The 14,419-nt window shown below is 42.3% G+C and overlaps 2 protein-coding genes across 4 annotated transcripts in view; one reads left to right on the forward strand and one right to left on the reverse strand.

Moving 5' to 3' along the window:
• CA5A (carbonic anhydrase 5A) overlaps positions 1 to 7,103 on the reverse strand; it is a 24,362-nt gene extending 17,259 nt beyond the window's left edge. For all 3 annotated transcript variants that reach the window (XM_018084128.2, XM_018084120.2, XM_018084109.2), the window contains exon 1: positions 6,858 to 7,103. In XM_018084128.2, coding sequence (XP_017939617.1) covers positions 6,858 to 6,975 — 118 coding nt within the window. In that variant the 5' untranslated portion in view covers positions 6,976 to 7,103. The remainder of the gene's footprint in view (positions 1 to 6,857) is intronic.
• A 208-nt stretch (positions 7,104 to 7,311) lies between these two features.
• The window catches only part of BANP (BTG3 associated nuclear protein), a 124,466-nt gene continuing 117,358 nt past the window's right edge, over positions 7,312 to 14,419 (forward strand). The window contains exon 1 of the mRNA XM_018084086.2: positions 7,312 to 7,556. The gene's annotated coding sequence lies outside the window, so the exon portion shown is untranslated. The remainder of the gene's footprint in view (positions 7,557 to 14,419) is intronic.

Here is a 14,419-nt window from a genome sequence, read left to right on the forward strand (position 1 = left end):
CACCGCCGTTCCATCCTGTTACAACGGTAGAGCAGCCACAGCAGTTCCCTGTATGTGCGTGTTCGCCACTGCCCGCGGGCAGGCTCGTCCTTGTGCCTCACAGCAAAAGTGTGTCCCATCACACCAAAAGAGTATTTATTCCTTCGCACCAAGTGCATCCCCTCACACCGAAACTATCCCCTCGCACCAAGAGTATTTATTTCCTCACACTTCGTACCAAGTCTATACCCTCGCACCAAAAGAGTATTCCCTCACACGAAAACGGATTTTTTTGCAACAAGTGCATCCCCTCACACTGAAAAGTATCCCCTCACACCAAGAGTATTTATTCCCTCACACCGAGTCTATCCCCTCACACCAAAAGCAATCACTTTGCACCAAGTACATTCCCTCACAACAGAGTATCCCCTCACACCAAAAGAGTATTTATTCCCTCACACTAAAACTGCTTCTTTGGCACCAAGCCTATCTCCTCACACCAAGTGTTCCATGGCACCAAAAGTCTGTTCCCTCTCACCAAGAGTATCCCCATCACCCACAGAGATGGGTGGCCCTGGCACAGCAAGGTCCCTGCCCCAAACTATACAGAGAAAACTTAGGAAAAGTTAACATTATGGTCACTTTTCTTGGCTGTCCCAAAGGCAGGAGGCCAAACCAGTCCCACCTTGGATGGTAAAAGGTAAAACTCAATTCATATTCACCTGGCACTGCTTGAGGCAATGAAACCTTGATGAAACTAGTTAAAACCTTGGTTGCTCCTTGCACCTTTTCTCCTATCCACCTGCCAGTGAGGAACACACTATAAAGAAAAGCCTGTAGAAAGCTGAAAGTGTCAATGAAAGCAGAGATAAAGTGTTCTCATTTTTGCCAGCTCTATTGGGCAGCCAGGAGCAGAACACCTCCCTCAGCCCCTGGCCTTCATCTTACCATCTGTGTTGAATCTTATTTCATAGTTACTCTCTTCAAATAATTTTACACATTTCATTTCTCTTTTGGGAATTTTTTTTCTTTTTTAGGATTAGTACTTTTGAATTTTCATGAGGAACCTGATGTAGGATTGACAATGTTTTACTGCAGAGGAGACAGGACTAGATACTCAACTAGAGTCAACCAAGAAGTGTTTGCTCTGGTTTACAGCATTATGTAAGAAGTTTTCATTGCATTCACAGTTTAAAGTACTCCTGAGTTGAGTAAGAGGAGGTTGAAATCTGGCAAGTTATTTGCTTTAAGTGGCTATACAATCAGAAAACAGATCATCAGGAGATGTACAAACAGCTTGTGATCTTAGGACAGTAAACTGCGTTTAAATTTCATTTTGCTTCCTCCCTGCCAAGACACACCTTCTTTAAAGCACAGTCTTTTTTGTGTAGTGGAGTTCAAGTGCAACAAAACAGATTCTTGATTTGACTCCCAGTGTTTTTCAGGAGGCTAATTTACTATTCTCATATAGAGCTCCCTGTAACTTAAAAAGAAGAGATAAGTACTCAAAAAATTGAAAAGACTTGCTGCCCATAAACATCATGATTCAGTCAGGCTTAATCACAGTTTAACAGCTTATTGATCATGGTTAGGCAACTATTCAGCACAGGTCAGACGTGTCTGCTGCTGAAGCTTCTGATGAACAACAGGTACCTCCTGGTCATCAGGACAGCCCAGATGAGCTTCAGCTTAATCACAGCTCAGACAAAGCTTCAGATATTTTATATTCAGCATAAATAAGGGGTCTGGGGTTTATTCTCCACTGCTTTACACTGTGGCATTAAGATGACCCAACACCATGGAGCTTTCTAGAGGATTGATCCTGCAAGGTTTATTACAGAGTTACTAAACTGGACAGAATGAGTCATTTCTTGTGGGCTGAAGAGCAAAATCAAAGGGAAGTTCTTACAGCACAGGCTTTGAGAAACAGTGGGCTGTTCCAGTGCAAAACTAAAGAGAAATAACTTCGACCCACAATACTTTTGCTTTCCTTTTGAATCATTTGCAGAGTCTCCATCCAATTTTTATGTGCACATGCTATTTCTTACTGAGAATAAATGTCAGTGAAACACCAGCATTTAATTAGAAGAAACCTTTTCTTCTCTCAGAGGTGAAAGGAAAACCTTTCAAAATGGTCTGTGGCAGTGAGATGTCTTGCTTTGAACCTGCAGATAGAAAGACAAAAACTACCTGTGCAAGAGGAAACATAAGCCCTCAATATTGTTCCGAGCACTAAGGCAACGTGGCCAAAATCTTCTTTTCTGGACCATTCAGAAACAGAGTTTTCCCTTGGCCACGCTACAGTTTAGAGATGGTGAATTGTGCAAGGGAGACATGGCTCTCATGCAGCTAAAGCTGGAGAGAACAGCAGCCAGAATTACAGTATCTCTGTTGTTCTCCTGTTTTCCCCAAATCATTACATTTCTGGGCCACCTGGGAGGTTTTCAGCTCTTTTCTCTCTTGTTCCTGATCTCAGAATGGTTTCCACAACCAGAAATCTGGCAATTGGCCCAAGGGATGAGCTCAAGTGATGCAGGGTCTGTGTGGAAGGAGAAGCAGAACCCTCATCCAGGAGATCTGTTTTCAAATGTTCAAAGTTACTTAAAGACAAGGTGGGAACTACGAATGAAGTGAGCAGTTTGCAGCCTTTGCTCACTGAGAATGGGTCTGTCTGCTGTTTACCTTTGTTACACACACATCTCTATTATGGTCAGAGCAGTTATAGTAAATTTTGTCATATAAAATGCATGATCAAGATGCAAATCACCTGTGAAGAGAGATCTGCCACAAACAGACCTAATCTGTGCTTGATTTATTTAATTTTTAGGCCTCTCAGACAGACACAGTCATGTTCCATTTAATTTTATAGTATTTGGAGGCTTCTTACATTTGCATCGTGGGTTTTTTCCTATCTTTCCCAGCTGAAGTAGATGTATAGAGCCATCCAAATAGCCCCAATCTTTGGAATTATTTTCTATTACTAACAATTACTCCAAAACTGCAATTAAAAAGTCCATTTAGGATTGATACAAGTATCAAAAGCTTCTGGCTGGGAGTCAAGATCCAGATGAAAATACAGGTTATATTAATGAATTATAACTCATAACACAGTTTCCAAGCAAATATTTTGAAGACTACAGTTCTGTGGTAAAAATCCAAAATAAATTGGGTTAAATGAAAGGATTTACTGCCAATCTACACTGTTGTAAACTTGATTTAAAGAGACAAAACTTTTTTCAAGGCTTCTGTGTTAAATTCTATTTAAGCATCCTGGGTAGAAGATCTCACATAAGGGTTAGAAAATGAGAGGTAAAATGGCTCAGCTTCAGTGGAGTTCAGTCTGTATGGTTTTAATCTTTTAAAAGAAAGAGGAAAAGACTTGTGGAATCCAGTCCTTCGATTTGTTTACACAGAGATTTTCAAACAAGCTTCCTCCAGATCCAAGATAAAACAGGGAGGACAACAGGGTGGGAAGAGCTGAGAAACCCCACCCAGGGGAAGGAAATAAGGTTTTGTCCTAAGTTGGGCAGGGCTGTTTGCCTTAGCAACACATTCTGAGTGAGAAAACAAAATACACTTATTCCTGAAACTCAATAAAGAACCATTTTAAACTTTAAAGGACTCCGCTTCAGCCACTTGGGTTGAATATTGCCAAGGAAATCCAGGATAGATTGATTTCTTCGAAGGTTCTTTTGTATGAATGAGGATTTTGGGGGATAACAGCAATGGTTGGCAGAGGTCCATCGTGACAAGGTGTTGAAGTTGAGTTGAATTGATGTCAGATGGGGACTGTGATTGGGGCCAGTTTATTGATAAACAGCCCAGTGGTTTTTATCAAAGGGATGTAGCTGACAGGGTGCCCTGAGCTCCACGGGGAAGCAGCACAGATTGAGAAATGCTGAGCTTTTCTCTGCTTCCAGAATGTTTGGCTGAGATAGGAGCTGGATGAGGAGGCAGAGGCTGAGGCTAAGTCCAGATAAGGAGGAAGTAATTCCACTTGGCAAGGTAAAGCAAACAGAGGCTTTATCTTCTTCTGTATAAAAACATTTGCTAAAATTATGCATGCAGGCATGGAAAGGGCTTGGGAGATATCTCCTGGACAATTTGGGGAGTCCCTGCAGTTGTTTGTGCAGTCCTGGAGATGGCACACCTGGACTGGGTGGCACTGCTGGACTTGATTCTGCTTTTCTTGTGACTACTTCTAAAAAGAAAAAGCCATTCAGGTCTGCTCTGGCAATAATTACTGGGGATAAGGTTAAAATAATCCAATTCTAGATTTAAAATTTTATTTTAGTTAAAAATAAATCTATAGGCTTAAAATCCCCTGGAGAGCTTTTCCAGCAACTATTGTAATAAAATAATGTCTGAAAGCAGCACCTCCACATGTAGTTACAAGATACCCCAGAGTTTAGCACAGACATCCACTGTGGGCCTCCACATCACTAGGAATTATTACATACATGCCACGATCCTCAGCAGTGTTTTGACAGCTCTTTCTCAGAGAAGTACAAGAAAAGAAGCCAAAAAAAGGCTCTAAAAATCAAAAAAAAAAGGCTCTAGGAAGTATCAGCCTTCAAGTTGTTTAACCCTTGTCTCAGTTAAGGGCCGAGTTCACTGTGAATAACCCCCAGGCTTGTCTTACTCAGCGCTCCTGTCTACTCACTGCCTGCCAAAACCAGCCATTCCAAAGGGAATGTTTTCCTAAATCAGTTTGTTTTGGCATTTGCTGCATGAATGGCAGGGAGTAGAGAAAGATTTAAGTAATAAATATTGTCAATCAATAATTAAAAGAGGAATGTGAGTAAAAATAGATACCAATTGTAGTTATTTGTTCAGTGGTCTTTTGATAGAGCAGCGTGGGATGATCCCTTCCTGGAGTGGGATCTCTTCTTATGGGTAACCATAAAATAATTCTCCATCCCATGTGGAAATGTAGAGAGCTCAGTTTTTCTCCAGTTTGACTTCTTGCCCCACTGAACAGTTGCAGATAGTTTTCCTACAGTTACACCTTCTCTGACTAAACAGAAGTGGAACACTTCATCCTAATAAATTCCATTCCTAAAGTTCTTAACTCTATAGGCCATAAAATTTTGTGGGATGGTAACACTGAACAAGCAGAAGAATTGGGATTGCATGGAGGGATCCTGTGCTGCCTTTTCATGAATCCCATTACTTTTTAATGATTTATATTGTCTGTGTCTCCACATTGGAAGTTGTCGGACTCATAATAAATATTCACTTGCAATCTCTCAGTTTGTGTCTTCAAATATAAAAATAGTGAATAAATTATAAAAAGTAATGAATAAAGATACAGAATAATGACTTTTTAACCAAGTTCCAGGGGTTTCTCTGGATTGCCCCTCTGGAGCAGTAACTCCTGTCACCATGAGCAGTTTGTGGGAGCCCAGCACTGCACTGTCTGGCACAGGTTTGGGTTTTGGCTCTTGAATTGGAAAAGTTTATCACAAACTGGAGACAAAGGAGCGATATGGACAGTGCTTGTGAATATATTCCCTCATGTGCACCCACCCATCTGTGCATTGGTTTGATGGACTAATTAACACATCTAATTAATATGAATTCAGCAGAAAAGCTACTATTACATGTACCTAATTAATACTAATTTTTTAGAAAAGCTATTATTTCATGAGGCTGAATCATTGTTTTTTCTAAACTTTACTGTAGTGCTTTTCTTGGAATAGAAGAAGAATGTCTTTTTCCTTATTTTAATCAGGAAAATGAAGTTTCTGAGCCTGCTTGTCAAGACAAAACTGGTAGGGAAGGAAGTAAAAGTTCAAGAGACCTTTGAGCTGTGCTAAGGAAGTTCTGCACAGGTCAGAAAAGAGGAAAACACTGTCATGGATGCAAGTGGGATCATTTCCATTTTGCATTAGGAATTAGGCTCTTCCTTGTGGTTGTTTGGCTGGTAAAACAATTCAATACTGATTTTGCTTCTAAGATTAGGCATCTTCTGTAGATTTAAAAATCGCCTTTTAAAAATGCATTTACAAGTGCAGAGCTATTAAACATTGAAATTACTGAATAATTTCTTCTGGCTTTCAATAGAAACAAAGCTTTGTGCCACAAAATCATCTGTTTTCTCATCAATTAAGTAAATACAAAATTTGGTGTTTGGTAATTGAAAAAGAAGGGAATCACACCTCAGTATTCAAGCAGGGATCTGGCTGTTCTTTGGGAAAAGTTAAACTGAATACCTTTAAAGAGGAAAAAATAGGAAACAAAAGGATTTTCTAGATGGAAAAAATGACTCGACTATTCTCCAGCTGATATTATCCGTGCAGACACACAACCTCTGGTGGCCTCATCTTATCTATAAGCCACTTAATCAGTATTTTAAATAACTAAATTTTTAACATCTTCCAGTAGTATCCTGGACCTCACAGTGATTTATTGTATTTCTGTACAGCACATTTACAAATGTTTTGTTTTGTAGTGGGCCTCATTTTCAAGATTAAACATTGTGGTGTCTGTGAAATTCAAAGTCAGACTTGACTTGTGCTAAATGTGTTTTGAATTACACTTATTTCTGTGCAACCAGTCAAACATTGCAGGACCAAATTAAAAAGTAGTGATTGTATATTGTTTCTTCACTGCAGTCACAAGTGAAAATCCCAAACAACCTGATGGCATTGACACAGCAGAAATAGAGAACATTTTAATCCTGCAATTCCATAAGGTATTTCCATCTCTAGTTCCTCTCACTCTTTTTTCTTTCATCCTTCAGTCACATTCTCAGATTCCCTCTTTTGATTACCTAACAAATAAGAACAACACTTAGCTACACCTTTTCTCTTTCTACCTCAGCATCTCCATTAGGCAAATATCCAATATTTTTGGATGAAATGAAAGGCACTTACAGGCAGCATTCCTGTTTTTCCTGGAGCAGGCAGCCAGGCTGCAGGGCCGTGCTGGGCTCCGGAGGCTTTTCAGCTGCTGGTAGAGACACCCCAGGGCTTTTGCCTTCACACCATTCATTGCCACCACCGGGGCACTTAAAGTCTTCACTTCCTCACTCAGAGGAGCTGTCCAGAGTCGATGGACCTGTGAACACAAAGAGGAAAAAAATCTTATGTATACAGAGCTCCAAGATAACTGAGGGGTCACCAGGCTTATTTTTGAAAAAATTGGAGAGCACCCTTTGCTGGTTCAGAGGTGGAGCCAACCAAGTGGTTAATTTTCAACTTGCCCCTGGACTGTCTTCTTCATTGGCTCTGCATTTCCTCAGAGGGGCCTGACTGGTTGATGATTATTCTACATGTGCTTTCCAGGCTTTTTTCCCCCCTCATCTGGCTCAAAGAACAGGGTTGCAGAAAGCCCCTCTTTGGAATGCAAGGAGAAGTTTCTTATCACTTCTTCAGGCTACACACTTTGAAAATGAATAGTTGTGTGTTTGAATACTGATAGCCAGGAATTGCTATCAGGAACAGCTGGAATGCTGAGGGCTGGTGACTGCTCAAACTGAGGAACTCCCAGAAATCCAGGAGATATGCAAAGCTTGCTGAGGAGAACAGGGAGAGGAGCATTTTAGCTCTGGGCAGCATCACTGCAGCCTCGAGGTAAGGAATTTAAGAACAAACTTAATAACAGATTTTGTTAAGAACAAAAACCATCCCCTAATTTTGTACAGACTAGAAATAGGAACAGGCATAAAGAACCCTGGTTACTCCTCTGCTCACACAACACTTGGAACCAGGTGAATTGTTTGTGTTTCTTCAGTGGGGAGAACAGATAGAGATGTTTCCCTGCCCCACATTTCTTAGAGATGAAAGCAAGAAGAATGTTACTGTCTTCCTATTTCCACCTGCAATTCCAATAACTTTCCTGACTTATGTGAAAGATGTGTATGAAAATCTCACCCTTGCATTTTCTTTGGGATGTTTGCTCTCCCTCCCATGGCCAAAATCCATATCAAAGGCACAGATGCTTCCTCTGGAGACTTCCCAACGTTACAGATTATTACAGGTCAAGTGGGAATGAAAATGGGGAGCCACTGAAAGCAGAGTTATCCTTTCCAATGGCAGAGAGGCAGGGATCCAAGGATGACCCAGCACAGCAGAGCCTGAGCCAAAGGGTCCCCTGGCAGTGACAAACCAGGTCCAAAGTCCAACCAGGGAGCCCAGACAGGAGCAAAAGGTAACAGGGCTAAAGGGCAGCAGCAACAAGAGTGCAAAGTCCTTCCTGAGGACAGGGAAAAAGACAAACCTGAAGTGACCCAACAGCAGAGTTGAGGCTAAGGCTCCAGCTCAGGCTTAAATGGGCTCCTGGCCCCTGGGGGTGGGTGGAGGCTGCAGGTGAGGCTTGTCAGGGCCATTAAAACTTGGTGGTGGTCTCAGGGTCATGGCAGAGCCAAAGGATTGTGAGGCCTTTAATAATTCCCTTGTCAGAATTGACAACACCCATGTGATTATTTTCTTTCATTAAATACACAGGTGGGTGTATTTTGAAAGCTACAGAATCTATCAATGACAGAGCAAGAAGAAAGGATAAATGATAATACTATTAAAATTAACATTCTGCTATTAGAAATTTGCCATTAAACCCAACTCCTTCAGTAAATCATAAAATACCTGTGAAATATTTTTTAATAGTTTTCTGTTTGTTTGTTTGGGGGAGTTGTGTGGGTTTCTTGTTTGTTTGTTTAACAAACTGTTGTTTTGAATTAGAAACTTCTTTGCTTGGTGATATTTTCGTGAAACACCTGCCTGTCTGTAAACTCTTGTCACAGAGGGAAATCTTCCCATGGAAGATTTTACTTCAGCCTAAGGGAAGCTTTTCTTTGATGTCCACACTTTGCTGGGACACCTTGTGTGACTTAGTTCAGCAGCCTGGCAACCACCTCTGCTCCCTCTGGTTATTCATTCTCCCTCATTGGGGTCCCCAAACAGGACAGAACATTCCAGATGTGTCCATACAAGTGCTGGGGAATGGGGAATAGTCCCTTGATGTGCTGGAAAGCTCTAATACACCCCACTATGCCATGAACCTTCCTCGCTGTGAGGGTGCACTGCTGACACGTGTTCCACATGTTCCTCAGGATCTACTGGAGAACACCTGGAACTGCAGAATTGGAGAAAAGCTCTGTCTCTAGAACTTTTCAGTCCCCAGGTTGTAGGGAAGCACAGGATTACACCATCCCAAAGTGCAGGGCTTGAAATTTGCCTCTGTTGTGCTTCCCGCAGTTCCGGCTGACCTGGATCGCCCGGATGGCTCCGAAGGGCAACTCTGACACGTGGAGCTGTGTGGAAAGGTGCTGAGGGGACATTCTGTCAATCTGGCACTTTATTTTACCCTCCACACCTGAAAAAATAGGGTTACATTGCAAATAATTTTGAACACGTGTCTAAATAGATGCAGGTCCAGAACTAGGAGATGGTCAAATTCTGCTTAGAGTAATAGAAGGATAAAATCCTCTAAAATCAGTAGGTGTAATGAGCTCCCCTTGAGACTTTATTAATCCTAGTGGATCAAAAGAGAGTCATGATGATGATGGTACCTGACCAAGTAAACATGCTCTGGGGCAGACCTGAACAAAGCTGGGCAAACATCAGCTATGTAAGGGAGGGAAAAGGGCACAGAACCAGCTGGAAGTGGGATTCGGGGAAGATCACAGTCAGGCAAAGTGTAAATACAGGCCTGGGACCAGTGGCAGATTTCTCAGAAGGGAAATAGCCTCCCATCATTATTTTTCCATGAGGTATTCAGGGAGATGGGAGAGTATGTAAATAAATAAGAGAACACTGAGATCATGCCTGACCCTTCTTGCCTTGTTTCTCAGACTGACAGAAATGACCCTGCAAGACCATGAACTTTGACCAGCCAGATGACAAAATGTGTAACAACATTTTTCTGTCTGCTGAGGGAATTCAAGGCCTTTTCCTTCATCCTCATCCATGAAAATTAGGAATATCCTCATCAAATAAAATGGAGTTTACTCAGCATAAACCAGAAGTGAGATCAGAGCTGGAAAAGAGAATGTTACAGAGATAGGTGAAGTAGGTTCAGGAGCAAAACCCACTTGATCCTGACATTTTTCTGTTATAAATCAAAGACCAATTCTGAGAGGACTGCAAATGGATGTGGTGTCTGAAAAATAAGCGATGAGGTACCTCTTTTTGGAGGTGGAAAACACACAAGATTTCAACAGCAGAGAAGTTTTCTGTTGATAAAAGGAGAAATCACTGAATCACAGAGTCATTGAGGTTGGAGAGCCCAACCTGTGCTCCATCTCCCCTCTGTCACCCAGCCCAGAGCACAGAGTGTCACATCCAGGCCTTCCTTGGACACCTCCAGGGATGGGGACTCCACCACCCCCCTGGGCAACCCCTTCCAAGGCCTGACCACCCTTTCCAGGAAGAAATTCCTCCTGATGTCCTGATGTCCAACCTGAACCTCCCCTGGCACAGCTGGAGCCTTTTTCCTCTGGTCCTGTCCCTTGTTCCCCGGGAGCAGAGCCCGACCCCCACCTGGCTCCATCCTCCTGTCAGGGAGTTGTGGAGAGGGAGAAGGTCCCCCCTGAGCCTCCTTTTCTCCAGGCTGAGCCCCCCCAGCTCCCTCAGTTGCTCCTCATATGCTGGTACAGCACATTTACAAATAATATTAATATTGTCTTGTTTTAAAAATGTATTTTATGTAACTTTTCATTAAGAATCACTGTCCCAGTATAGGACCTGCTGTGTTCACCAGGCTGGGTTTGTGTCCCTCTCCAGTTACAAGAGACATTGTGCAGAGTATGAATAAACTCAAATAAAAGCTGAATAAACAGAGGAAGTTCAAGTACTCTTTTTGCTTTTAATAGCACAGGGTGTGGTTGAGGATTTTATCCATAGGAACCAAAATTATTCCTACAGAGTTCTTACAGCAAATCCTCTGGAGTTACTTCTGTGCCCTGCTCACATCTTGTGTGTTCTTCATCCCTTTGTTCCTGTATCCTCTTGCTCAGCAGTGAGGATAATTAGGAATGCCTGTCACTTGTTTAAACAAATGCTTTGTTTGGCAACCTTTGTTTTCCTGCTGCTGCTGCTGCAGCTGCAAAATCGTGTGCACAGTGTGTTAATTTTTTACCTTTGATGCTATGAAAGATTTTTTTTTTCCTAACAACAAAAAAAAGGAAACCAATGAATGAGATACCAATCTCTCCTGATCCACACAAAACATGTGAAAGCAGCAACTTCCTCAGAAAACAATAGTAAATGAATGCTGATACAAGGGTAAAATAAGCTGGATATTTCCTGGAACCAAATGATTCTTCATAACATGGTAGAGAAATGGTAGCACAGAAATAAAATGCAAAAGAGAGACTAGGAAAAAAAAGAGGATGGAAAGGGTGAGGAAATAAAACAAAAAACCCCCTTGTTTTATTTGGGAACACAAACTAACAGGGCAACAAAATGTATTTTCTTCTTTAAAATTAAAAAACTAAATTGATATATTACACTCTGAAGTTTTTACTCATTTTTATATGGGGGAAGGAAAATAAGAATGGATTTGATGTAGGCACTTGAGCAAGTTACCATGATTTAAATCAGAATATAACTTCCAGTGTGTCCTAGTTAGGACAGCTGGGACCAGTTCATCACTGGATGGGTGTAACCCAAAACTGTGTATTCTATAGCCTTCCATGCCATTTCCCAGAAACTGTTTTCAGTAGACTATTTACACCCTCTGCCCAGAGCAGCCTGACTCCTCAGGCTGCAAACTGGGTGTTAAGAGGCCTGCGAGGTACAGAAGGGTGCTGCTTCCCTGTCCTCACACCCTTGGTGAAACTCCCTGCCCTGAGGAAAGTACTGGGCATTCCTGCCTGAACTGGAGAATAGATAACCTTGGAGTCTTGGAACTTTTTTAACCACTCGTGGGATTCAGAGGAAAACTGCAGACCACCACTCTTGACCAGACTGCACCAGCACTCTCACCAACAGGTTTTCCCCTCTCCTTTTCCTTTGGACTCAGGGGGCCCAACAAACACCACTCTGGTTCATGCCCCAGGGTACTGGGTTATACATTTGGGTTTTGTGGGTTAAAACCAATTGTTTGTCTGTATAATCGTGCTTATTGTGTTATTTTATTAAATTGTTATTCTGATTTATAATCTCTCTTTTAGGTTGAGTTCATTTTCCCCTGCTGGTTTACTTTTAAACCAGCACACAGTGTATCAACTTCTTGCCGGTGTTTGCTCATGGACAGACTCTTATCCCATGGTGAAATGAAGCCCTTGTTCACTGAAGGGGGATTATACTGAATTTCATTCAATTATTGCAGAAAGAGTCAGGTGAGCTCATTTTTTGAAAGCTCCTAAAGCTCAGGAGATTGTGAAGCACAGAAAACAATTCTCCTGAGCTCAGTCATTCATGTGTTCATGTGAATTAAAGACTGAAAGCCAAATTTGGGCCTTCTGATTAAGCACAGTGTAGCTCTCCACGGAAGGTTGGGAACAGAAAGATCCTCTTTCTCCTGCTGTTTCCCAAGATTTGCAATCAGACTTTCTGAAGTGTTTGTTAGGTCTGGCTGTGTCCATCTCCATGGCACAAGGGATAAGCTGTGATAATGGAGTCTTATTGTGATTTATTGGTGTAATTCAAAATTGTAAAAGGAAACATCCCCTGCTTTGAGAAAATGATAGGAAAAAAAAAATCCAAAATCATTGCTGTGGTAAAGAGGTAAAAACAAGCAGTAAGTTAATTGTAGATTCCATCTTGCTGGATCAGAGTGGACTTCCTTCCTGGCACAAGGTCCTGCAGCCTTTCTTAGTGATAAACTGTTATACTATTGGTTTATTGTGCTGTTATCTCTGATCAAAGTTGCAGAGATCAGTTGGATCCCGCCAGTATTTCCAGTTAATTTGACCCCCTTACATAAATACTATAATTGGTTTATGACAAGCATAGTTTTTCTGTTTGTGTTGTGTTGAGAAATGATTCCCGGGCTCTGCAGAGGAGCAGGATCTCACACCTTCAGCAGAACAGGAGTTAATAACCTCTGGGAGGGGATAAGAAATCAGGACAGCTTTTATATCAGGCTGGTTTAGGATAACAAAGGTTTTTACCAGCAGCTTCCCACAGCAGGTAGAACATCAATATTTCTATCCCTGTTTTCCAAGCTGAGACCTGGCAATTGCTTGAGTCCAGCAGACACTCTATAGCAAAACTATCACAGGGCAAATTCCTGCAGCAAAGTGTGAAATAATCCTGTGTGAAAAGTCAGTTTATAAGTAGTTTAACCTTTGAACTGCCTAATCTACTTGTGAAGGGAGAGAACACAGTAAGTAAATCAACAGACTCAGCTGAGCAGTTACAAATCTGGATACAGGAGCAAGGCTTTTTATGACACACCAGTTGTTAATTCCCAAGCCCATGAAAACTCTTTAATACTGAAAACTTTGACTTGAGAAGGGACTAAAGCACTTTTGAACAAAGCTACAGCACCTGAGAGCAGCATTTCGACCCAGGAACGGCCCCATTAGGTCTGGAGTTGTATCTGTAGAACAACCAGTTACAGCTGAACTAGAGTGGATTAAGCATCTTATTTAAGGAATATTTTTATACAAAAGTCTGAAGGTCACCACTGAAGCTGAAAAATGAAGTATGGTGATGGTCTTTATTGGGCAACACTGTGATATATAAAGATATAAAACAGTCTAATCTCTGTCTTTTTTCAGAGCCACTTGCATACTTCCTCCATGCTTCTTTTTTGTGCTTTTGCATATTTTTATCCTTCCCAGGAGGTGAACAGACCGTTTCCCACCTTCTCCCTGCCCTTCTGTTCTCACAGCACACACAGGAGCAGAGCAGCAGCAGGATCAGGCTGCTGAGTTCATTTAGCAAATTCCCACTCACTGCCTCTCTTCAGCTGTGCTCTGAGCACGGGGACATTATCCTTCTTAACATGACAGCTCTCACCCAGCTCATCCCACTTCAGGTGTTCAGGAGCTCTGGGAGGAATTTGATGGAAGGAGCAGAGAAAGGAGTAAGGGATGGGAATGTGTGTGAGTGGCTTTTGAGGTGCAGATACACTTTGATCTGCTGGGCGACGACTTGCTGGCCAAGGACTGTGGCAGGTCTGGAAGCAGTAAAAAAGACATGGAATAATGGGGTTTGCAGTGGTCCTGAGACCGCTGTTGGAGGAGGAACAGCAGGCTGTGATCACAGGCTGGAGGATCAGTGCACACAACACTGGGCTGTGTTGTCCAAAACGTCCTGGGGAGCACAGGGGGGTTCCTCTGAGCCAGAGGGTTGTGTGGAACCCTCAGGGCTCTGTGTGTGCTCAGGGTGGGCACAGGGTGAGGGGGCAGTTGTGTGGGTGAGGGTGTGGGGTGGTGAGGTGTGGACTTCAGGAAGGACATGGATGGGCTGGAGTGTGTCCAGGAAAGTGAATAGAGCTGGGGAAGGGGCTGGAGCACCAGGAGAAGCTGAGGGAGCTGGGGGGG

The sequence above is a fragment of the Manacus vitellinus genome, unplaced genomic scaffold (genome assembly GCF_001715985.3).
Source record: "Manacus vitellinus isolate BGI_N305 unplaced genomic scaffold, ASM171598v3 scaffold_10_pilon, whole genome shotgun sequence".
NCBI lineage: Eukaryota > Metazoa > Chordata > Aves > Passeriformes > Pipridae > Manacus > Manacus vitellinus.